Here is a 26,037-nt window from a genome sequence, read left to right on the forward strand (position 1 = left end):
GACATGGGGTAGTGCTTCTCAGGCCTTCATGGACGCTGGTCTCTCCTGGGATCCTGTTCAAAGGCAGGCTCCCGAGTGGCACCTCAGGGGTGTGTGCTGAGACGGCTGGTCCACAGGCTGCAGAGGCTCTCAACTATCTGACACTGAGATTCTCTGTGCCAGAACGACATGGGTCGCACCTCATAAAAATAAAGTTCTCAAACAAATAAAAATATTTCCAAACTCCATCTGGGGCCTGATGACCTCAGGTCAAATGCAGACCAGAGAGAATGCGGACAGTCTCCCAGAGTAGTCGGCACAGTTTACGGAAGTCCTTAGCATCTTTCAATCAACTTAATCCCAAAGCAGTGACTGGAATCGATCATCCACAAATAGTTGGCACATAAGAGATTTGGTGAATCAGATACAGAAAGAAGGACTGATATTCTACGAAATCCTTTCTTTTTAAAGCATTTTTAAAAAGCAGCTTTCAAAGCACATATAAGTCTGAGTCCTCATCTGACTCGTGTACTAACGCGAGTGACAAAGGGCGGGCAGAAAATGAAATGTTAAGGCTCAGGGAAGTCTGAGAACTTGACAAGGTGGCTAAGCCCCTGAGAGCTGAGCCTCCTTGTCTGATCCCTGTACGCCAACCCCTCGAGTCATGACGGGCAGCTGGTAGCACCAGCGCACACCCAGCTCAGCCTCTTCAGAAGACCAGCGTATACCTTCTCATTACCTGTTCATCATGTGAAAGGCACGATGTGCACGAATAGGCATCATCCTATCATTAGCTCAAGGGTCCCCAGTACTAAAAGGGATACTGATGCCCCGCCTTCCTTGGTCTCAGGTCCTATCCAAACCAGAAGGCAGTCATCATCACAACCTTCACATCCAAACACACTTAACATCTGGACATACTTAACTCATCTCCCAGAGGTAGGGACAATTTGGTTCCTTATTTAACGTTTGTGGGAAAATGCAGGAAGAAGGCAAGATAAACATTTATCTTATTAGTGAGAGAGAAGGCAAGATAAACATTTACCCTATTAAGATTCAATTTCTTCCCCCTTTTAAAAAAATATACTTCTATTGATTTTTAGAGAGAGAGGAAGGGAGAGAGAGAAACATTGATCGCCTGCCTCCTGTACACGCCACACTGGGGAGCGAGCCCGCAACCCAGGCATGTGCCCTGACCAGGGATTGAACAAGTGGCCTCCTGGTGCATGGATCAACACTGAACCATGAGCCCGCCAGCCGGGCTCAATTTCTCCCTCTTGGAAATGCTTTCCTTAGACTCTCCCTCCAAACCTACGCCAGCCAATATGGTCACCAGCAGGCACATGTGACTTGGCCAGGATAAAATATACAATGGATTGCAAAAATAAAGTACAAAATAAAGAATGTAAAATATCTCAGTGATTCTTATATTGTTTATATGTTAAAGTGAATTTACTTTGATATATTGGGTTAAATAAAATAAATTATTAAAATTAATTTCACCTGCTCCATTTTACTAGCAGGAAATTTAAAATTACATTATGTTCCCACTGGACAGTGCTGCCCTGATCCCTGGTCCTCACAGTCTGCCCTTATTCAGGCCTAAAAGTAGACACGCGTTCTCACCAGGACCTCATCCGGGGTTAAGAATAAAGAGGGTATTATCTCATGCTAAGTGCGTTTTGGACTCTTGGAAATGCAATGAAGTTTTTCACATGTTTAGAAAACAGCAATTGGCCCAACACACGTACACACACGGGTGCGTACATACACACGGACACGCACACACACACTGCATTCCCCTCCCCCCTCATCAACAATAAACAGGTGGTAGTTTTGGATTCAGAAACTGCTTTGCTTTCCTATTTGCAAACACACACCCAAGCACCTCTCTTGGCTGGAGCGCTGGCTTCATTCTTCCCCGTGAGCAACCCTGCAGCGTCCTTGCTCTGTGGCCTTGCTGCCCTTCCATCTCCAGTTCACAGAAGTCCCTCAGAAATCTGACCCTAGCTCCCTGGGACTGTTCATCCTTCTGGATCCACAACACACCTGGTGCTGCTGTGCAGACACTAAGCACCTTCTTCCAGCGTTTGGTGTGTGCCAAAGCCCGAAGCCCCAAATAACTGTCTGCAGGCTGAAGAACAGCAGGGAGTCCTGGAGGTGTGGGCAGGATAGAGGAACTCAACCTCAACATGCAGGACCCACCTAGAGAAACCTGCTCTCCTGGCCTGCCCGGGCCCTCGGAGATGGTTTTCTTCTCATCTCAGGCCCTATACCTTTCCGCCTCTTCACACCCCACCCACATTTGCTGACCTACCCTGGCCTAGGGGTGAGAAATCTGGCTTCCAGGCCAGGCTCTGATACCAATTTGTTATTTGAACAAAATGCTTAATTTCTTTGGAGTTCCAGTTCTTAGTGAAATCAGAGGACTGGACAAGATTTACATCAATGTCCTTTGGCTGTAATGTTCCATGACTGGAGTGTAAGCACCCTGTGATTGAGACCTGGCACTGGGCAGGGCTGAACTGGCTGAAGGGGACAGCACCACTCATCGCCCACTGAAGACTGGACGGAGGGCTTTGACAGTAGCCCCCGATGTAGAGGGGGATCTGGCAGTGTGGGAGGTGAGGGTGCTCCGATGGAGACAGAAGGTTTGCAGCTCCTGGCGCACCCCGGGCAAACTCTGCCCGAGGAGTAGGAAGCCCTGAGTGACTCGGGCTCCTAGGATTTGGCTCTAGGGAACCTAGAGCCATCCTGCAGCGCCCTGCTCTGTGCCCCCCCCCTGCCCCGCCGGCTCTGACTCTGCTGATTCTCCTGATTTCATTGAGCAAAAGATCCCAGCTTAAATATAAACCAGTGACAACCGAATAGTTCAACTGCTTACCACCTAGACCTGGTCTCCATCAGATTCCCCCACAGATTACACACTAGCTCTTGTCATGTAAACCTGATTACAACGCTCCCATGCTCAGCCACCTGTCAGAGTCTGGAATGTGGACTTCTGTTTCCTTCCTAAAACAAGCCGAGGAGCAACGGCAAAGGCACTCAACTATGAAGAAACCGAACGCTTTCCAAGATGATGGCTTTGTACTCCAGGTGGGAGAGAATACGGAGAAGCAGGGACTGGCAGAGTCAATCTGAACTTCTAACTTCTGGATCTGTGCAACACAAAGTAAAAGGCTTCTGCCACCACTTACGCTCTTCTCTTCCTCCCCCCACCTTCCTCTCTGTGGTGGAACGGGGTAAGGAGGATAAAGTAAACTACCTCTTACTGTTCTTTTTCCTGCCATATCAGTATCACACAACAGGTACTTATTGGTTCTAATTACATGCTCGGGGCTGGGTGCTTTAGTCTCATGACATCTCATTTAGTCCTCATAATAATTCAGCAAAGTGGTCGCTATGTACCTCAGATTACAAAACTGAGACCCAATATGTCTGAGTTGGGAATTTGAAGAGCCAGGATTTGAACCCTGGTCTCTGGGACTCCAAGTCCTGCACATTCCACTACACCCTGATCTCTGGAGCTAGGGGATCTGCTGTCTACCACTTCTCCTAACGTTTTTCAGGGGGAGACACTTCAACGCTGGGTCTTAGTTCCCCATCTTAGATGGTGAGACGCTGGTTATTTTTGTAAGAACTTTGGCCAGTGTCTCTCCGCGTCCTGTAAATTGTTAAATGCCCTCGGTACTTAGAGATTTCCCTCCTGAGGGAGCCAAAGGGAAATGATTCCCATTCTTAGTTGGATATCTTAACATTTTAAATTTCCTTTTGGTTCTCACAAGGTGCATTGCAAGCTTTTCCTTCTAGTTCTGATGTCTGTGCCCAAAGCAGGCCTGTGTCTTTGTTCTTATCTCTCTGGAACTAACCTAGTTCCCACGTGGTGAGGGATGTTCCCAAGCCACCAAAGCACATCACTCTGTCGTCAGTTGAGTAGCTTTCCTTCCTCTAGGCCGCCAAGTGATTTGTTCTTGCATTTCTCAGACAGATGCTTTGAGGACACACAGCTTTCCTGAATATTTTTATTTTTAAATGTCACGCCTTCAGATTTTATTGTTTGACTGGCTTCCTTCCCTTTAGGAACCAAACTGACATCACAAAAGTGTGTCACTTTCCTCAGACCTCAGCTTTCTCATCTCATCATGGAAGTCCAATCGATTTGGGCTCTTAATCTGGGGTCCATGAGCTCCCAGGTGGCCTCAAGTGTGGCTCTCTTGAAACTTCATGCGGACTTTGGATGCTGGCCTGGATCCCTGGCTGACCTCAGATTCCCACAGGTTCCATAACCCAGAAGTAAGGAGTCACTGAAACAGGTGATCTTTAAAGATGCTTTTTAATTCAGAAATTCCACGAGGCTCTCACCAATTGTAGGAGCTCAGAAACCAAGGCTGGGCGTCCGTCAGCAGACAGTGCCCTGGTTGGGGAAGCCCAGTGAATGTCTGCTGATGCTCATGAAGGTTTCCGAGAGGCGCTTCCCCTCTACTCGCTGGACTGGTTGTTCTAAACTTGCTCGGCCAAAATTATGCCCCTCAAATCCAAGAACTTGGTTGATGATTCTTAACTCTTGGGCGTTTTGTATGTATGTTTTTGTCCAATTAAGCTGTCCCTCAAATAATAAAAGGGGAAACTTTCACTTTTCAATTGAGAAGGTTCGCAAGTCGATAATAAATGCCATACTTTGCATTTGTTCTTGCTTTTCCTTTCAACTGAAACTCACATTGGACTTTTAGCTAGTCGAGACCAGCAAAGACAGAAAGAACTCTCATTCTTGTCTGACTGTTTTGCTAACGGACTGTGGAGCCAGAGGAGGGAAGTGACTCATCCAAAGACACGCAGGCTGATGGGAGCTGGAGCCCAGCATCCTGTCCACACAGCGTGCCTCCCCCAGCCCCCTCCCCGACTTGGCTCACCCCCTTCTGCTGTTCAGAGAATACACACCTACAAACACAGGGGACGGACCTGTGTGACATCAGCTTGGGAGGCTACCAAGGAGTGGGAAGTCATAGGCAAGTGTTCGCACATCTGCAGAGTTGGGGGTGGCGGGAAGGACTGGACAGGTGACTAAGGGGAAGGAAAGCAGCAAAGCAGGGACTTAGCACCAAAAATGGAAGTTTGACAACCCAGTCACAAGGGTCACGTGACCGTGAGGAAGATGACTAGCTACACTGTGCTGACGAATGCCCGCCATGGCACCACCGAGCCCCTCCGTGCTCTGCTCCAGCCTCTTCTCCACACCACCCCCCTCTCCCCTGCAGACACCCTACGGGTCACCCCAACCGGGAACTTGCCACTCCCTGTACCCCCTTTCACATCCCCACCCCTGGGCTGTGGCAGGCCTATGTGCTTGCTGTGAACGCCACCCTCTGGCTGGGTGCCTCCCACAGAGCTCCAGGTCAAACCCCACTTCTCTTACGCAGCCTTTCCAGATGGCCCCTTCCCCTCCTAGTGCTCATCATCTCTCCGCATCTTGAACCCTCAGAGTGAGCTGCTGTCTGTCCTCCTCTCTGCATTATAATTACTTGTGGACATGTCATTTACGAAAATGACATGTTGGGGTCAGTCATCTTTTATCTTTCATTCAACAAGTATTCATTTAGCGCCTTCCATTGATCATGTGTCCTGGTGTCTCACTCTCATTGTGACACAGACAAGCAAATGGGCAAATGCAGTAGAGCTGAAGACATGCCCCACAGGTGAGGTGCAGAGGGCTGTGGAAGCACAAGGTCAGAGCATTTAATCCGTCTTGCAGGGGCGGGAGGACGCCAGGAAACGCTTCTGGAAGGACATCTGAGTGGAGAAGTGTAGGCAGGTGGCAGTCACCCAGGCACACAGCGTGGGGGCTTTGGGAGGTGAGGCTGGCCTGCTGTGTAAACAGCCCGGCACATGGTCCGCGAAGCCTAAGAGAGACTTTCCCAAGAGCAACAGGAAGAACCCTGATGGTCTCCCCTCTGTTTCTCACAGCACTTAGCACGGGGCCTAGAACATCCTTGATGCTTGGATGGAAGAGAAATGATCCTAACAGTCAGAACATCGGCGATTTTAAGGCTCTCAGGCATTTCCCTCTGTTCACTGGTCAGATACTTTTGGTTCAGCTCCCCACAGCAAGCAGAGTGGCCGCAGTTTTCCCGATAACACAGACTCGTCTGGAGCACATTTATCTACAGTGACTCAGCCTGAGCTCACACCATCCTGACGGCCACCAAAGAACAGTGTCACTGAAGTCCTTTCCATCTTTAGCTCTGTCGCCCAGAGGGCCTCGCGAGGCAGGAAGCTTCTTTTGAAGGACCCCATTTCCCGAGTATCGGGGTCCTGTTCCCAGGCACAGGAGGGGCAGTGAAGGGGCTGGGAGGGAGGTGTGTGGGCAGGAGCCCCTTTCCCACAACCCTCTAGCTCTCGTAGGGAGCAAGGCCCACAGCCTGGGCGCCACATGGAAGAGAGGAGAGAGGGCGGGGACGGGAAGTGGTCCACTGGCGGCCTGGAGGCCCATCGAGAACGGAACAGCGATTTCATCAAGCCTGGCACCCGTGTGGCCAGCTCCTCCTCTCGCCCCTCCGTCAGGAAGGGAGCGTGTACACCCCTAGCCCGGCCCAGGGCTTGGCACCACGCTCTTCCTGTGCGTGCTGGGCCTGGAGGCAGGTCGCTGTGACTCACTGCTGACAATAAGGAGGTCTCCGGGCACCAGGACTGATGGGGAATGTTTACAGAACCGTTCCTGTGTCAGACATTTAACTCTGTCCCACCAGCCACTTCACCACGTCTCCCCAGTGAACTATTCTGTCCCTCACTGGCCGCACCCTTTTCTTCCCCAGTGAACACACGTCCCAGGAGCGCCTGCCGGCACGGCCTCCCCAGGTGCTCTGTGCCCCTCAGCCCCACACCCGGAGCTGGAGCAACATCCACCTTGTGGAGCCTTCCCTGTGCCGGGCACCACACCCCCACTTTATCCTCACAGCCCCCCCGCCCCCCGGAGGGAGGGACCGCCTGGCACAGGAGAAGCCCGCGCTGGGAGATTAGTGGCTGCTAGCGTGAGGCTCGGCCTGAGTGGTGACATGTCCCACACCGCCCTCCCGCAGCACACGGCCCCCTCCCCACTGCTGGCTGGAGCTCGAGGTCTGGCCTCACTTGCGTGTGGGTCTCTGTGGGCTCCAAGCGCACCTCCATCACTGCAGTCCTGGCGCTGCTGACCCAGGCTCCTCGAGGGCAGGGATGGGTGACCCCTGCCCCCTGCCCCCAGGCTGGTGTCTACAGGTCTTGAGTAAATATTTGTTGAGTGAAAAATGAAACTTTAAAGGGAAATGGGGACACCAGGTCTGAGATCAAGCAGTCTCCTGTGGGCATCGTACACAGCGACATCGTCAAACGGTTTGGAGCGACATCGTCAAGAATTCCACTGGGTGCTAAAGACATTCTAGAATGTTCTCAGTTCCAGAAGCAGCTCCAGGTCACCCGGGATGGTCGCCTCCATTTACAAAATGCTGACCATGCGCCACCCCAGCCCCTGTACGAGCACTTCTCACACGTGACTTCCTGGAACCCTCCCGACCACTCTCTGAGGTAGGTGTTATCAGGTCCATTTTAAAAATGGGGAAACTGAGGCTCAGAAAGGGAAGAAACTCCCAAGCACTAGACATTAGGAGGTAGGCAGGCAGGCACACCTGGCTTCGTTGACATTTGGGGTATTGAACGGCATCGCCACATTGGAATCGCGATCGAATTGCCAAGTTTATCTCCCCCCCACACACCAAAGTCTCAGCGCTCAAAACACCCTACAGTCACCTTGGTCCGCACTCGGAAATCTCTGTAGCGGACACGGACAGAGGAGGGGACAGTCACGTGGAGAGCAGGCGTGCCCAGTCAGGGACCCAAACCTGTGAGGCCGGTGCGGGGCCTGAACGCTCCTCCCGAAGCAAAGGGCACTTGTTCGCAGTGAACAAAGGCCTGTGCACCCAGACAGACAGGACGCAGACCACGGAGCCGCACGGCATGCCACGGAGCGGCTCTCACACAAAAGCAAACCACACTGCGCACACGAAGCCTGTGTTCCAGCTGTTAGTCTGACAAACCGAGGTGATCTCCGCAGCGGGAATGGGGGAGGGGAGGCCTTCCTCCTTCTCAGGGGCTTGTGCAGGAGGTGCCCCAAGGGGGGTCTTTGGAATCCCCTCAAATGGCAGGAATAGAGCCTGACTTTTGCCACCGACTTCCCAGCCCTGACATCTTCATCAAGGACCCCTCTGTTCCCTCCTGGGTATTTCTGCTCCCAAGACAAGCAAGTGGGTCTCCCTGGCATCACGTGGCCTCGGCAGGCGGACTGTGGGTGAGACGTCTGGCCCACCTGCCAACGGAGACTCCAAGGCACACACGTCATGCTGCAGGCCTACCTGGCGCACACCACTCCGAGCAGCCTTCCGCTCAGCCTGCTCGCCACCTCTACGCGGCTCTGTCTGCTCAGCCTCCCTGCCCGGGAAAGGGCTGCCCAGCGCCTGGCTGGGCTGGCTCTCCTCGGGGGTGCAGAGGTCTGAGAGTCTCTGTTCGGTGCTCAGGCACCTGACCACGTCTGAAGGTTTCAAGCAGCTCTTCTTAGAGATCGTGGGTCCGCCCAGGCATCTCTCACCTGCCTCCCTCTCTGCTTTCCTTTCGTACTGTCTGCTTTCTTCTCTCCACGGGCCCTGGCTGCTAAAGGCGTTGCTAAGCTCCGAGATGACACTATCAGGGCTCCCAAGCAGAGGCTGGGAGAAGCTGCCCTGCGGAAAGCCTGGAGGGGGCCTGTGGCTGCCACCGTCTCCGTTGACGTGAAGGGAGGTCTGGGCACCAGGCACCGGGGAGTAGGCTCGGTGTGGAGCAGGGAGGGCCAGCGGGGAGACAATCGAGTGGGGGGTGGAACGACCCGACCAGCTCGAATGGGGGAGGCTGAGGGACAGGGAGGGACTAGGCCTTGTCAAAAAGGCAAGGTGGTCAGTGTAATAGACAGACGCCTCTGGCAGAGGAGGCAGAGGAGGGGTCAGGGCCAGAGGACGCCGGCCTGGGACCCCCACCGTCAGTGAGATCCACTCCGAGGTGACAGCCTGCATCTCAGGGGACAGGGCTCGGTGGGGGTGAGGCAGAGATGAGGGGGCTGGCAGGATGAGCTTGCTGTGACTGGGAAACTTAAAAAGAAAAGGAGAGAGAGGAAAACAAAAGGAAGAAGCACAAGGTAGAGTCAGCTTAAAGAAGAAAGGAGGAATAACCACAGGGACACACGGAGAGGCTGAAATGGAGACGAGTGGGACACTCTGGTATCCAGAGGGAGCTGTCTGCTTAGGTTCGGAGAGAAGCTGAGATGTGCGCACGTGTGTGTGTGTGTGTGTGTGTGTGTGTGTGAGAGAGAGAGAGAGAGAGAGAGAGAGAGAGAGAGAGAGAGATTGTGATCATGTGCAGCTGGGGAGGGTGGAAGACGTGAGTGGAGTGGGGGAGAGATAAAGGGGTCCCACTGGGCACTTACACCTGTGCCACCTGGTCTGCAGAGTCACTTCCAAAGGAACACACTGGAAGCTGCCCGCCTGCCCCACCAACCACCTGGGCAACCGAGGCCCTGACCCAGAACCGAGGAGAAAATGGTGACCTGCCACTGCCCCGCCTTGCCTTGGGCTTTTATTCTCTCCAGGGGGCTCAGCAAAGAGCCTTCCAGAGAGGAGTATGAGCAGGGTGGTCAGTTTTATAGTCTCGCTTGGCTACAGTCAGGCAAAACATCGAATTGAAGTCCCTGTAATATAAAGTAGAATGTGCTGCACTAATCTCACACCCTGTGCCCACAAGATCACAGCAGGTGGACCTTGCTGGGCAGAGAACCTGCCAGTACCCATCTCCTGGGTCAGCCCTGGGCGGTCAGAGAGGAGAACATGACCAGGGAGGAGAGGAGAGAGGACCATCCACTGTCACCTGGTCCCGGGCCTGCTCTCCTTCCTCCCGACAACCCACAGTGGCAGCAGGCGGGGCTCTAGCAGGAAGTCGCCCACATGCCTCTCCCGAGCCCAGGGTCCTCATTTTTCTTGGCTTTGGGGAAGTGGAGATTTGGAATAATTCATGTTTTAAAACCAGTTTGCTCATAATGCATGTTCAGGGAAGTGAACATTTTGTGATAAACCCCCTTCCTTCAGCCCAGTGTACACAGAGGTGCTAGAAGTTACGTTTTAAACCTGGTCTGTGCTTGCAAAGCATAGTCTGGGTCTTTACCTTCTGCAACCAACCTTGACCAATGAGGTGGCAAGGACCGACTGGGCCACGGCACGGAAGAACAGTGGAGGCACCCGCCCGCTTCACTGGGTACTCCCGGCACAGAATTCTGGACCAGCTGATAAAGGCTCCGATTTCTCTCCCTCTCATCACCTTATCCCCAGAGCAATTTCCTTAAGCTCTCCCTTTTCTCCAACCAAGGGTGTGACAATATTTCCCAACAGGGGGTGAAAAGTGCCGTTTGTATGCATGAAGACAGGCCCGGTGTGTCTACACCCCCCTGCTGAGGGCTGTTCTCAATCACAGGCTGAAGAGCCACCCTCGGGGGGCTGTGCCCTCAGCACCGAGGGGCTGTCACACCGACTGTGAAAACCAGTGACGAGATGCGTAGGTACCTGTGGGCTCGCGGTGGCACTACGGCTTGGGGAGGAGTAAGGCAGGTCGATGTAATCCACCCGGTTTTTCACCAGTGGCCTTTTGATCACGTCCACGTAGGTGATGGGGAAGATGCCTTGCCGGGTCGTCCCCGGGATCCTCCCTTCGTACCAGTTCTCGTCCACCTGTCGGAGCAGCGTGATCCTCTCACCCTGTAAGACACAGCAAGGCGCGGTCCGTGTCCCACCATGCCCCAGCCCCAGAGGCCCTGCCTGCACCCCTCGCTGTCCTGCTAGTTTAGCACACTCTTTGCTCACATGAACCTTCCTTGCTAGACCTGGAGAGAATTACTGTCACTGGGATGGTGATGCTCCCAGCAGTGGAGCTACCTGGATGCTGGGAGGTTGAGCTTGGCTCGTAAATATTTCCATAAAGAAGGTCAGACTCATTCCCCGAAGCTAGCAGGCAAATGGAGTGTTTTCACTCACTAAATGCATAACGGACAGATATGCAAACTTCTTCTCTAAGGCAAAGGCTTTTTGGGAGGGGTTCTCTTTTTTCTTCCTTTTTATAACTTTATTTTTTCCTGTGTCATTATAGAAAAATTAAAGCGCAAGCAATATAAAGCAGAAATAATCGTTACCCATAATGTTATCACTCCGGCAACTACTGTTAATATTTTTATATATGTACTTCCCAGAATGAATTTTGTTTCTGTGAATTGGACTTGCACATCTTATTTTTCTTATAAAAACTGAGTATGCACTGTATTTCCCTTTCCCAACTTACTTTTTTTATACTAAACAACATGTAGTGAGCCTCGTTCTTTCTCAAGAAAAATAATTCTACATTTCTAACAGTGCTGGCAGTGTAAGGACCACTGTGGGCTATCCCATTGCACATGCCTGCGCCCATTTAGTTGCCATTCACCTGATGTGTGGCACCTGGGTTGCTTCCAGCGTTTCTTCTTTTCTAGGAGGGGCTCATCTTTATCTGAGGCATATACTCACTCTCCTCAGTCCTCAATGGAACTAGTAACTTTAGTAAGCCAGAGAATTTTGGCAGGTAACGTGTTGGCATTCCTGGGAAGAACATGTCTCTGCCAGCTTGTGTTCAAAATAAGCAAGCGGAACCCTGGCTACTGTGGCTCAGCTGGTTGGGCATCGTCTGTAAACCGAAAGGTTGTTGTTTTGATTCCTGGTTAGGGCACATGCCCGGAGCTCGGCTCATTCCCCAGTGGGGAGCCTGCAGGAGGCAGCCAGTGGATGTTTCGCTCTCACATGGGTGTTTCTTTCTCTCTCTCTCCCTCTCCCTTCCTCTAAAAATCAATAATAATATAAAATAAGCATGCTAAGCTCCTCGAAGGCAATAATGGATGATAATAATACTGGCATCATCTCCCACTTACTGAGTACCAACTAGATGCTAAACGTTGTTTCATGTACTCCTCCTGCAACAGCTCTAGGAGAGCCACTTATCTTCATTTTACATATAAAGAAATGATGGCTCAGAAAAATTATTTAACTCCCCAAAAGCTGCACAGCTGAGAACCTGTGACTTTTGGCTTCACAGTTTTTCAAACTTCTCCTGGTGTCAAGACTTGCTTTTCTCGACTAAGCCAGAACCTGTGATGTAAAACCTAGTCACCTACACAGCTCCGATCACATCATTAGGTGCTGGACAAATGCCAACTGAATATGGAAGGTGTGTAAGATTCAGAAACTGCTGTCTGTAATCAGTGAACTCAATGTAGTTAAACCCTGACTCTCGCCTAGGGTTTATTTTAAAAATTATCTCAAAATTATCCAGTTGCCCTTCATGCACCCTGGACTGGCACATCTTCAAGGGGTTGCTGCCCTGCAATGCCACCTGCCCTGAGATCAGGGCCACCCAACAGGCCCGAACCACGGGTGAGAGGGCTCACCTTCCTGAAGGACATTTCTACTTGCGTATCCCCATTGAAGTTGAACTTTGCGATAGCTTCTCCGTATTCCAAGATCTGCACCGGTGGCAACTTTTTGGGCTGAGCCTTCTCCGCAGGAGGAAGAAGCTGAGAAGGGAAACGAGGTAAAAGGGAAGAAGTGGGGACGTGAGAGGAAAGTTCCCGATAATCCGTGGCCCTTGGGCACGACCGGCTTTCCCCAGGAAGAGGGGCTGCGGTACCTCGATGTAGGTGCGCGGGAAGATGCCCACCCGGCCGTGGTGCTCGCCCTCGTACCAGTTCTGGTCGATCTGCTTATAAATGTAAACAATGTCTCCCTTTTGCAGAGGAAGCTCCCTGTCAACAGAGGGTTATGCACGTTAGCAGACGTTTCAATGCATGTAAGATTAAGACGTGTAGATTTTTTTTAAAAAATATATTTTATTGATATTTTACAGAGAGGAAGGGAGAGAGATAGAGAGTTAGAAACATCTATCAGCTGCCTCCTGCACATCTCCTACTGGGGATGTGCCCGCAACCCAGGTACATGCCCTTGACCGGAATCGAACCTGGGACCTTTCAGTCCACAGACCGACGCTCTATCCACTGAGCCAAACCGGTTTCGGCAGACGTGTAGATTTTTATAAAAGACTTTAAGTGAGGCCAAAGGACCGAAGGACACAAGTGGGGCTCCACATTTGGAAGTGAGACCCCTCCGAGGCGGGAAGTCACATCACCTTTGGTGCTTTTCTGGGCTTTTCTGGGGTGGATGCTAACTTTCAAACTGACCAGCACTTGAAAGTGCTCAGGAGCCTATTAGCTTGTTGTGGTTTCTCCAAGAACTTTTTGCGAATGCTGTGCTATGCTCACGGTTTACATAACACCTAGCAACGCACTCGTTAGTCTTAACTGATGTTCATTCAATGATGACAAACGTTTCCTTCTCAACACTTTCACTGCCTTTTCTACCCTCTTCTCTGCCCTGCCAAGGCATGTCTTCATTGCTTTCAATTATCATCAAATTATTTCTCCAATATCAATATCCTCGATCGTTCCATCCATCTCACCATCCATCCATCAACGTGCAGTAGAAAGGCTCTAAAATTAGGCAGATCTGGATTCAAAAGCCAGTTATACCGTCTACTAACTCTGGAACCTTGGGTGAAATACTATCTCTGAGATACTTTATCAAAATAGGAGCTAACTCAGAGTTGTTGGAGAATTCAGCAACAAACTACAAATAAAACACCCAGCAGAGTGCCTGACATGTAGTTAACACTCAGTAAATGCTATTTCCTTTCAGCATAAAGGGATCTTGGAAAGAAAAGTAAATTTCCAAATGTTCTTCATGCCCCTTTCCCAACCTCTCCATATCCATCCCTTTGTTTGCCTCAATAATGATGCTAATCCCTAATCAGGACTCCCTTAAAAATTAGAGACAAAAAGATAACCTAAAACGAGAACTTAAAAGGAGAACAAAAATTGTAACTTGAAATTTTCTTGACTTGAAAACACACACGCCTAGATCTTTTCCATTTGCGCCACACCAACCGCTGGGAAAGAAAGGTCTGTGCCTGCAGATTGGAGGGGGTGCCTGCTTTGCCCTGTGCCAGGAAGTCCCATGGACGTGAGAGACGCTGGCTGAACAATGGGGCCACATCTGGAAAACCTTCCACAAAGCCGGCGCTGTGCCGAATGAAGGAACAAGGCAGCCTTTGTGGTCTCTCATTGGTAGATGGGACTCTAATCCGAAAGAGGCCTGTGAAGGGATCCGGGCACCTGTCTCTGGAAGAAGGAATGTGTTTGGCCAAATTTTGGCCATAGTCCTCCTTGGGATGTTCTGAAATCACCCTCCCTTTACACCCAACCACGGACACCTGGGTGAGCAGGACCCTCGGCACATCCACGGGTGCTGGGGGTCTGCAGGCCCAGCGCTGCCACCTAAGTGACTTGCAGCTGTACCGGCAGGTGGGAGCCGTAAGGGCCCCACTGTTAAGAACTTTTTTGCTATGGGGAAAAGAGAACCCAGTGACTGCAGACGTTTAAGACGCAAGCCTATGGGTCTGTCACTGCCGCCTGTAGGGACGCTGCACGAACTTGTTTTGGCGGCAGCGGGGGCGGGAGGGAGGAGCCCTCTCCAGCGCCCGCACTGTTGGAAGTGGTGACGGTCCTGTTTACCTCAGATTTCTCATCTGTTCTACTTGACAGGATTGCTCTAAAAAAATTGTTTTAAGACTTTAAAATGTGAAATCGTGGTAAATGCATTATTATCAATACGATACCACTTAATGAATATTACATGGACATTTCTTAATTAAAAAAAGGGGGATGAAGGTGTCGACTTGATTAAACTAAAGCCTATTTTATAAATCTTTGTTACCCTCTCTGGTTACATCATGCAAAATGTTTTATAAGTGTAGTACCTTGGCTGCCCTGCAAGACAGGCACCTTTATGCCCATTTACAGATGAGAAAATTTGAGGTGGGAGAGGCTGGCGACTTGGCCATGGTCACAGAGACAAGAGTGGCAGAGGCAGGACTCCAAAGCCCATGCTCTTTCTGGGACATAATGCCACCGCCTCTTGTTAGCTGCTGAGCCAAAGGGCTGGAGGTGTCATGACAAATACCCGAGGGCACCAGACTTGTGCCCAGGTTCTAGAAGTCATGGCCTGGTTTGTGCTGGAGATCGCGGCCCCGCAGCCTCCACACACAGTTCCCGTGTCTGAGGATGGGAGGTCTCCCTCATCATCAGATGTGGGGTCTCCCACCAGCAGGACAATGGGATGGCTGCTGGCCACTGCTGCCCGCGAAATCTCTGGTCCACTTTCATCCATAATTAGACATGAAGTGAACAGGCTCCTTTTGGAGCCCCATCTTCGGGAGCACTCCCATTTCATTCCCTGGAAGATATAGCGGTCTCCTGGTCATCTAAACGTAGGTTGCACTGGGTTAGTTAAGCTACTCAGGTTTCTTTCTTCATTGAAGGACTTCTAGAGCCAGACATGTGCCAACAGCAAAGTCTCTCTTCAAGGGCAGGCAGGAGGAACAGACACGGTGGGGTGGTCCCAGGCTCCTTTCTATGACGAGCACTCTGAGAAACATACTTGGAGAAATGCTGGTCTCTTGTGCGTTCCCACAGGCCTTTAACCTCTCAGATTATAGCAGCAAAACTGATAAAGTTATCTTCCTGAGACTGGCTCTGGTTCCCTCCAGGGAGAGGTTGGGTCAAAGGGAGCCCCCACGTTATCAAGCAAACTGAATCCCTATAGAGGAGGAGGCAGGGATTTGAATCCTGATTCCATCACTGACCAGCCTGGGAAAGTCCCTTACCCTTGCAGTTCCTCAGTTTCCCCATCGATACAAAGGGATAACAGTACCGACCTCACAGGGCCACAGTGTAACCTGTGCCATAGCATAACACAGCGCAAAGCACTCGGAACAGTGCTCGGCACACGGCAAGCGCCATAAACGACTGGTTTTCATCACTGTGACTTCTCCAGCTCTTCTCTCTAAGTGGACATCTGTGTTTCAGAGAGGCAGTTAAAATGACAGACAAACAGGACCAGTGGCACTTACTTCAGTGTCTGAGCTTTAAAGTCAAATTTGGCTCTGGCAGGTCTCATCTAAACACAAGAAACAGTGTCAAGTTAAAATCACAATTCACGTACAATGGAAAGGACACATTTTCACGCGTTTCCGGAAAGCAAAGCAGAAAGACGCACTCTAACCAGTTCATTCTGGGGTACACATCTGGGCAGGATTCCTCTCGTCTGACCTCAGCAGAACACTAGGTGGATGTTTGGTAAGCTACGTCATGCATGAGACTCTCCCTAAGGAGGGCCAGATTTGGGGAGGAGGTGGTGACAGAAGTCCCAAAGCTGACGTTCTAGTTCCCCACAGCTGACCATGGCTATTAAAAGCAAAACAAAAAAACTAATAAAACACAAAAAGAGAGTTAGCCAGAAGTCTTACTGTGTGGGAATTGTGACCGTCTTACTCTTACCTCCTCTGTTTGCCTGAGTTAAATTACAACCTGCAAGTGGATGAAACCCCGATTCACCTCTCACGTCATCTTCAACTCTGTACATTTCTCATGGCCTCTGCGATCACCCACAAGCCAGGTGAAGGGGCCCTGCGCTCATTCTTTCTCCAAGGCTGCCCTGCCTATCGGGTGGCTCTCTCCTTCCAGACTCCAGGCCTGGGTGCACCCTTGGCCCGTCTCCCCTCCTTTGTCCGTCTGCCATGAAGTCAGCCAGCTTCCCTCTCCCTCCCTCCCCACTCAGGTCTGACTCTGGTTCACAGGCACAAAGCTTCCTTTGACTTCACTTCTCTCCGCTCTAATCTGCTGTCACTCAGGAGCACAAAGAACATTCCTCAAATGCTTCCATCACATCACTTCCTTGCTTTGAAGTTGGCTGAGGTTCTCAACTGCCCTCAGATCAAATCTCAATTCCTAAGTGTTGTTAAGGCCTGTGGGTAATGTCTCCCCCCCTCACACCTAATGGCCTTTATCTCTTATTACACTCTTCCCGTCAGGCAAGTCTGTTTGCCACACCTTGGCTAAACTGCCTTCTCTGTCTGGAATTTTTTCATTTCCAATTCCGGCAAAAAGAGCAGAAAGCTCACCTTTACTTACCCCCATATGTATTTGCACATCTGTCTTCCCCACCATTAAAAGTAGTTATTTTAACTAATTTTAAAAAAAAAAGGAGGGGAGAGAAGTCATGTGAGCAATGTAGCTGCCAATATAGATCTGACCCCATGACCACCTGGTCTAGGGGAACAATGTGATGGAAATTAAACCGCACACTTCCTCTTCAGTATTAGAGGCCATGGTCAAAGTTCAGGGGACATGGGCGACCCTAGATCCCGATTCCTCAGTGAGGCGCCCCGAGTGGCCAGGCTCCTCAAGCTGGGGTCTTGGAGGGATCTTCTTAAGGGCATGAATTCTCCACAGGAATTTTTTATTTTTCATCTTCATGCTGATGCTTCCATCCTTCTATCTACAGACATGCATATTAGAGGTCAATTGAAGGATGACCTTACAACCAATGCTACACAATTTCAATGCCTGCATTGTGTCTGTGACCAAGGGGCATAACTGAACAGCTGTGGGCAAACAAGAAAAGAACGGATGTGGGGTTGATGATAAATGACAAGAGAAAATGACCAAAACTGTAAGGACAAACATAGCAGTGACTACAACGAAAGTGGTGGCCACCCTTGACAGCTAGCGCTAGAACTGGGTGATGTAAATATTTGCACTACACAGCGCCATCTGCACACTTTGGGTGGCAACAGAGCTCACGCAAAGTGGTATGACCTACAGTTAAATGAATAAAGTTGTACAGGCGTGTATTTACTGTTTAATTCGTGAATTGGCTTAGGTCAAAACTGGGGGTTGAACTTCCTTTTTTCATTAAAGGAAACCCATGTATCACTCAACGTTGAGCAACACTGATTCCATTGATCTGTTGGGACGCATTACCTGAGTCACCGTTGCTTGTACAAGCATCTCTCTCTATCTTCCTAATCTTCCTGGGGCTGAATCCTCTGGCTCCCATGCACTGTGCTACTTACCACAGCAGAGACACCCGTGTGGAGGGGGCCTCTTCTGCTGGACTGCCAGCTTCCCAAGGGCACAGTCTGAGTCTGGGTCCCGCCTCCCCACAGGGACTTGCGCAGAACCAGTGGTCAGCCGAGGTCTGCCTGATGGGTCTGAAGTGTGTCTGCACAGCCCGGTGCCCTCGGATTTGTTGGCGTCTGTTTTCTCATGTCTGTCAGCCCACATCGAGGGCAGTGATTTTCTAAGTGTGGTCCCTAAACCGGTATCACAACGTCACTTGGGAACTGGTTAGAAATGCACACTCGCAGGCCCCATGCCAGAATCAGACACTTTGTGGATGGAGCCCAGCCACCTGTATGTTAACAAGCCCCTAGGGGATTCGAGAACTCAAGTGTGAGGACCACTGCTCTGGAGGGAGGAAGGCGGGCTGGGCAGTGTGCCTGCCTCTGTCCATGGTTATTCTACCCCAGCCGCGTTCTCACGCACGTGTGCTGTCATCTGTGTGAGTGTGCAGGCCTCGGTGCTTTGGTGTGTTCCCATCTTCCCACCACTCTCGAGCGAGCCCGCCCAGGAAGGAGGACCAGCCACCGTTGCAGCCTCAGAACAGGGCTTTGAGGAGCTGGTACAAGAGGGCATCCTTCCCTTGAAACTGATCAACCTTGCGAACTCCTGCCTCTTCCTTATGACCTTTTCCCCATCATGTTAGTCTCTGTCCCCGCTCTAGTTTCCTGTCTTCTAATCTGGCTCCTCCTTTTCTCTAGACCTCTTCTTCCCAGACAATTTGACCACTAGCCAGTGACACCTCTGTCACTCAAAAGATAGAAAAATGAGTATTAACCTACTATTATACTGAAAGATGATAAAACGGTATGTACTTTGGGTGTAACTCATTTCTATACCCCGCAAGCCCCAGACACACAGGTCCCTGAAAGGAGCCAACCTCAGCAGGGCCAATGGAGGGTCACGTGGCAAAACAAACTCTGGCACAAGAGGCAGCCTTGGCAGCACTAGATTTCAACATGCCGACCTCAGGGGAGGGGGAGGAGGCCGAGGCCTGAACAACATCACTTCAAAGGTTTGTGCTTCTTCGTTTGTTTTATAATATTAAGTTTCATAACCTCAGCTGAGAAATGTCAAAATTAAGGGAACAAATGAAACGCCTCTCACCCTCCATGAGCTCATCCCGCTGCAAAACTCATTTCAAAATTTGCCAGTGAGGCTGCAGTCCTGCTGGGCATTTTATCCAAGTACCTCATTGTACCACTAAGAGGCAGCATGGTGCTCTGATAGTTCAATGTTAACGGGACTAAGTTTCGAGGTCGGTGTAAAAGATGCATTGCTAGCTAACTTTTGTAACTTAAGTTTCACTCAACCATCTCTTAGAAGAACCTTGTCCACACGGAAGCTAACGCACAGGGACTAAGGTCTAAGGTTTCTAAGCAGAATGCACAGGCAACATGGTATCACGATGAAAGGCAGGATGTAGAGGACTGGACGCATGGAGGCAGCCGATGCTCTAGGCATGCAGAGGGTGTGTGCCAGCAGATCCCGGTCCCGCAGCCAGGCATGCTTGAACATACAGAGCGCAGGACATGATGGGACTCATGTCCACGGGCCAGCCACAGTGAGCCAAAGCGAGCCTAGGGAAGCCAGGATGACAGAACTAATTCGGCCTACAGCGGGCAATGCTGAGGGGAGGCAAATATGGCTTTGGGTCAAGCAGCAGATCGAGGCGACCAAAACAGACCTCTGACCCAGATTTCCTTTTTGCCGTATCGTCTATATTGAGGAGGTCCCCAAAGCGCTCATTAGTGATAAACTGATGGTGCGTTGGAATGACGCCCGTGTGGCGCCGAGCTGCAATATCGGCCTCTTCTTGCTCGCGCTTAAGTCGTCGCTGGTCCGCTAAAAGTTTCTGCCATGAAATTGCATAAAATGGGCAGTGAATCATCTGGTCCAGGGCATTGGAAAACTGCCAACAAAAACAACTGAGGAAAAGGTGCCAGGTCAATAGGAGGGAAGTTAAGGGTTAGATGCTGGAAGGGCTTTATGGCCACAACTACTATGTTCTGCTATGACCACCCCCCGGCGCCACTCTGCGCAGGAAGGAGAAACCGGGGGGCACTGGGACACAGCGAAGGCTGAAGTCCACACGGTTACACTGTCTGCAACCTGCCCCCGGCTCAGCCCACAGCCCCCTACCTCCTCACACGCGGCAGCAAGGCCAGGTGACCCAGGTGTATCCATGCATTCCTACGCATGCTGGGCTGGCGGCAGGAGGCTGAAGTGCTATCCTTCAGCGATGCGTTCCCACAGCTGTTCCCATGGTGGGACCAGGGCTGGCTGACTCCTCTACCCACATCTGACCTACTACACCTGCTATGGGCTTTTACTCTGAGGGGTCGAGGGCAACAAGGTCATGTTTGTGCTTCCTATGTCTGTCACTCTAAGATGCTTGACAGAGTGGAGCTGCCATTTCAGCAAACAGCTCCTCTTCTCCTAGGCTAGCGATCTTTTCTCTGGGCACAGTTTTTAGGAGGCCTCAGCCAAAGCGATGTTTGACTGGCAGAGCATCAGGTACTTTCTTGCTATACTTTTAAAGATAACTATTTCTTCATTAGGTGAAATGAAAGTGAGTTTAATTTGTAGACTATAAATACAGAAGATAAACTAAGAATGATGGTACTTGTGTTTAGAAGAAATATTCTCCCCTAAATTAAGGAAATAGGCATCTATTTTTATTTTGAAAGATCTTTTAAAATAATTAAACAATGTTGCATTTCCTCATTGCCTATTGGAATGACCCTATGGAATAGAACTTTAATGTGTTTTCCTATTTCATACCAAACATACATCCTTGGGATTAACATTTTTTTGTAGGAAAAGCATTAATTATAACTGACGATTCCTACATTCTTAATAAAACATTAGTCTTTTTTCAGAAGGAAATTAAATGCCTCATGTGACACCTAGCCCCAAATGACGGTGGGCCCAATTTTCCTATTTTTCCAGGGTCACAAATAATAAAGTAACGACTCACCAAAGGCCGTGGGATTTCCAACGCTCGGGTAAGTTGTTGTGAAGATTAAATAAGAAAAGACAAGGAGGTGCTTTGCAAGCACATGGAGCCCTGGTTTCCAGCTCTGCCTCGGGTATAAGGCAACATGGATGTGGCCCTGGCAACCACCACCCTCTCGCAGTCCCTTCCTGGATGAACAAGGAGGTGACTGGGTGACCACGAATGTCCCTGCCAGGGCTGACATGACCATTTCCTGAAATGCCACCATCATCAACGTGGATAAGAAAGCATTTGCTAGAAACACGCCAGCACCGACACCCAGGAGCTGGGAGTGTGCTTTCCCTGGAGCCGTGGGAAGGGACCGACGCTGAGGCCAGGCCTCTGGTGGTTTGGCCCAGGTCACATGAAGCCAGTGAAGGTGGAAAGGGAACGGAGCACTTGGATCTGACCTCGATAAACCCACCTGCCCCGCAGTTCCACCACACCAGCCAATGCCCTGGGGAAAGACATAGCTTTTAAGGGCCTTTGAGCAGTTCAGGAAATGAGCTGCTCACCTTCTGAATTTACCTCTGAATATACCAAACGGCTAAACCAACTACGTGAAATATGCCTCCCGGGGGGCAGGCAGCGTTCTATCACAAAACCTTCTGTGCTGGGGACTCGGTCTACACAGCGAGTTGGAATGCCCTCCTCCACCACGGCTTCCGGCCTGCAGGGCGGCTCCTGTGGCTCAGTGATGGTGACGAGAACCGAGTCTGCTCGGTGGCCTCGTGCACACTCACGGTGTCTGAGCTCTTCACCTGGTTATCACAAACTACTCTATACATCAGATCCTTCCTCTTCTTTCTTCCCATGGACACGTGCCTGCGTTATGCCCGGAGAGGGGAGGCCATGTCTTTTCTGTCTTTTGTCGCACCACCCGGCTCTCCTCAGAGTTGGCCTCACCCGAAATCCTTAAGGAAAATCCACCCAAACCCTGAAACCACCATGAAACAGAACCACCAGGGACTTCAGACTCTGCAGAGAAAGGAAGAGCTGCGTAGACATGGACACCCTCCCCTCCTGCCGCCAGGCTCCAGCCGTGTTCCACCTCTTCACTCATGACAGGAGCAGGCACTGCAGCCTGTTCCATCTACAGGACCCATTGTCCTGGGCACACAGCGTCTAGAAAGCACGCCTCGTACCAAGACTGTGTCATAACAGACGCTGTGATGTGGCCCAGTCAACGGATAGGCAGAGCGGCCTCCTCCTAAATCCCAAGGGAACGCACTGCTTTCCCTGCCCCGTCAGCCATGCCTCCACAGCTGCAAGGCAAGGGCTCAGCCTGAAGCTCTTGGTGGGAGTTTACCAACGTTTATTGGGGCATCTCTTCTTCTGAGTTCAAAGGCAACATCAAATGGTTGCCTTCTAGTGACCACAGTATGTATCATGGTCATTATTCTTCTCCAGTTTCCGCCTCCTCCTACTGCACCCTTCCCAACATGAACTGTGCTTGGTGCCAACAGAGGGATGGCAGTACTGGAGAAACATGCGAGAGGATTTCCCTAGAGAATAATAAGGCCGGGGTCTGGCGGAGGGATGAAAGAGCAAAGAGCAACACAGGTGGGCAACCTCTGCTTGGACCTCCTGGGGGGCAACGTGGCGTTCAGAACCCAGTGCCTTGAGAAAATCTACTTTAAGGGAAAGTGGACTAAAAGAGGCCTGACTGCGCCAATGTCATATAAAAAGTCACTTCTGACAAAGCTAATCTTGGCTTCCAATTGCTAGGCCACGTCATCTCTCTGGCAGACATCTGGGATGTCTACTTCCTTCATATTTTTCTCTGCCCAAAAGCCAAGAGATTTTAGAGATGGCACTTACTTCTTTATCATCATGCCGCCTTCGGATGAATTCTTCTGTGGATTCCAAGTAGTCAGCTGGTATAAAATGTCTTGGTGATTCTGAATCTTCAAAAGAACAAAGTAGAATTAAAACAGGCAAAGATTTAGTGGGAAACCAAACTGGGAAAAGATGTCACCTTTCATCCATTCTAAATAGCAGATTTTTTACAGTTGTAGAGTCCAGTGATCAATAATCGAATTCTGAAGGAAAGAACCCTCGAATTCCCCCCACGTTTTGGATTCACTTGTGAACTAGTGTAATACAAAACTCATTACAAGGCAAAAGGTGAGCAAAAGGAGAGGACCTTCTCGGACAAGTGTCCCTGCTCAGAGGCGTGCAGGATCTCACAGGGACACACTGTACACACACACACACACAGGCCACCGAGAGCGGCTGCCTCTCAAAAAACCACGGCGAGTTGGGGTTGGTGCAAACTGCAAGGGGTGCAAGGGTTCAAATGAACCAATTTCTTGGATGAGCTAAACGGCCAATTTTTCTTTCGAAACAGAGTTTGGTGGTTAGTCTAGATGACATGGGGGCTTTGTTTTTGAAGAAGTGCAGCCACTACGAGCCATGATTAATTGCCAAGCAAAACAAACAGAAAACAAAGGACAGACCAGAAAATGGGCACCAAGGGCACACAGGAGGAGGGGGCAGAGCAAGCAGAGTGGAGACGGGAGCTGAGACTGGGCAAATACACAAAAGGCCACCTCCGTGGGATGGTCCCAGTTCACTGGGTGGGTTGTTGTTTCTGTCCAGGCTGTGGTCTGAGTACGGCACAGGGTTCCCATTATCAAAGGCCCCCGGGCAGTCCTCTGGGACCGCGGGTCTCTCCTGAGGGGGCTCTGCGGTCCGGCCCAGCCTGGCCATGGTGTGTCGGGAGGACAGGCGCTTGGGCACCGAGGGCTTCCCCCCAGCGCGGGGCTCGTCCTGCTGGGGCTGGCTGGGGAGGTCTGGCTTCCGGCCCGCCGGGGGGCCCGAGAAGTCCCCAGGGGCAGGCTGCCTGGGATGGTGCTGGAGGGGCTTTTTCAGCCGGAAGGGGAGGGGGCTCATCAGGTAGATGTTCCTGAGGAGCGCGCTGCGGTCCCCTCTGCAGTCCGGGCGCCAGTCGGGCTGCCGGGAGGCCTGCTGCTCGTGCTTGCGGATGGTGGTGAAGCGGGTGTAGGAGGCCGGGCAGGTGCCCTTGCACTTGTTGAGGCGGTGTTTGGGGAAGTCTCCGTGAACGCTGCCGCCGCTGCCCTCCCTGCTGTCACTGGAGACGTTGGAGCAGTGGTCGAGCTCGTCGGAGCAGGTGGAGAGGGGCTCAGAGGGCGCCAGGCCCCTGAACCCCAAGGGGGAGTCCACCAGGCGGCTGCACGTTGGGGAGGCATAGACCCCCGCGGGGTTCATCCCGTCCACCTCCCGGGGCCGGAGCTTGGTGGACTCCAGGAGGGACTCGGCGGAGCGGGCTGCGGTCAGGCCGCTCCGGGACAGCACGGGCGTGGGGGACTTGCTCAGCCTGCCTGACAGGTCCAGGGACGGCATGGACCGTGACCGCTGGATCAGCTGCTCAAAGGCCGTGATGCGGGAGGAGACGGTGTGCTTGGGGATGTGCTCCGAGCCCTCCTGGCTGGGGCCCAGCTCGCCCCTGGCCAGGGCCAGGCTGCTCCTCTCAAAATGGGAGGCGAGGTCCCGCACGCTGGAGGAGGAGGCAGAGCCCAGGAAGAGGCCCGCTCGGTTGATCTGGTGCATGTCCCGGTAGAGCATGGTGAACTGCATCCCCGCCTTCCTGGAGAGCGGGCAGGGCCTCCTGGCGCTGGAGCCGTACTCCTGCAGGCTCAGGGTGCTGCTCGACTTGCTGTCGTAATCCCGCCGGGAGCGCATGAGCAGGTTCTCGATGCTCCCACCCACCTGGAGGGGGAGCCCTCTCTTGGAACCATTCAAAGAAACGGAAACACAAAGGTTCTCACAGCTCTGAGCCTTTTCTGATGGCAACAGGGCACTCTTCTGTTCCTGCAAAAGAGCGCTGGGAGCGGAGAGCCTGGGCTTGAACTTGGAGGGGAGGATTTCTGAAATGCAGGCTTTTGCAGCAGACAGGGGTTTCTTGTGCTTACACACAGGGCCTAAGGCATTGCTAGTGTTAACCGTTCGGCTATGAACTGAAGATGAAGAAATCATGTGAGCATTCCCACCTTTACGATCCACTGGAAAGCATGCAGAATAAAATAAACAGACCCATTAGGTTAAAGCTGAAAGCTGCTAAAAAAAAAAGGGAGAGGTAACATGCTCATTTGTCATAAGGTGTTTTTATTTTAAATTTCCAGTCGATGTCCAGAAGCAAAATAATCTGTGCTGCAAAGCAGGTGCAAAATGCAACGAAAAAATGGCCACCTTGCTAGTCAGGAAAGGCTAAAGCTCAGCTAGTTTCTAAGAAAAGGGAATCAGAACAAAAGAGAGAGAGATGCTTCAGGGAGAGCAAGGCCGGGGATTGAAGGAAGGAGAACTATTAATCCAGAAAGAAAAATGGCCGGTGAGAAACGAGGGGAGGGGACTAGGAAGGCTCAAAGGCCTGGAAGTGGACCCGCACAAGACAAAAGTGATTCCAGTAGCTGGAGGTTCACCCCTGCCAACACCCCGGTGACAGTGTGGACGGGAGAGACACCCGATGAGGCAGACAGGCGAGAGGCCTGCAGGCTTCGCGGGGTTACCTTTCGTGGAGGCCGAGCTGGATGGGCGCTTGAGCCCACTGAGGCCCTGGAGAGGGATGTCTCCACCTTCCAGGACGCTTTTATAAATCTGCCTCTCATTCTCCAGGCTCCCGAGGTCGCCGGGAGCCCCATCGGATTCCCTCTTCACTGCGTGGAAGTTGGAAGAATATATACTAAGAACAATGTAATTTTAAAAGGAAGAGAGAAGAGGGGGGAGGGGAGAAAAAGAACAGGAGTTAGTATTTTAACATTTGTCTAAAAGGTACATTTCCAGCTGAGGGTAAGAAACATACTTTCTGGCTTTCTAATCAAGCACCGCCCTTCTAAGGAGCATTCCTACGCAGAGGTCGAGTTCGACAGGCAAGGCAGGCCCATGGGAGCCCCTTGTCCAGATAGCGAAC

At 51.3% G+C, this 26,037-nt stretch overlaps 1 protein-coding gene across 50 annotated transcripts in view; it reads right to left on the reverse strand.

Moving 5' to 3' along the window:
- Nucleotides 1-26,037, reverse strand: part of SORBS1 (sorbin and SH3 domain containing 1) — a 214,959-nt gene that overhangs the window by 11,990 nt on the left and 176,932 nt on the right. For 25 of the 50 annotated variants that reach the window (XM_059660873.1, XM_059660880.1, XM_059660886.1 and 22 more), the window contains 7 exons: nucleotides 25,637-25,809; nucleotides 22,929-23,014; nucleotides 19,797-19,964; nucleotides 16,060-16,106; nucleotides 12,727-12,841; nucleotides 12,488-12,613; nucleotides 10,584-10,775 (listed from right to left, as the gene is read on the reverse strand). In XM_059660873.1, coding sequence (XP_059516856.1) covers nucleotides 10,584-10,775; nucleotides 12,488-12,613; nucleotides 12,727-12,841; nucleotides 16,060-16,106; nucleotides 19,797-19,964; nucleotides 22,929-23,014; nucleotides 25,637-25,809 — 907 coding nt within the window. Of the gene's footprint in view, nucleotides 1-8,357; nucleotides 9,123-10,583; nucleotides 10,776-12,487; nucleotides 12,614-12,726; nucleotides 12,842-16,059; nucleotides 16,107-19,796; nucleotides 19,965-22,928; nucleotides 23,015-23,659; nucleotides 25,133-25,636; nucleotides 25,810-26,037 lie in introns of all 50 variants that reach the window. The other 25 variants (XM_059660855.1, XM_059660859.1, XM_059660866.1 and 22 more) reach the window with 3 other exon arrangements.

This window comes from Myotis daubentonii, chromosome 13, assembly GCF_963259705.1.
Source record: "Myotis daubentonii chromosome 13, mMyoDau2.1, whole genome shotgun sequence".
Taxonomy (NCBI): Eukaryota; Metazoa; Chordata; class Mammalia; order Chiroptera; family Vespertilionidae; genus Myotis; species Myotis daubentonii.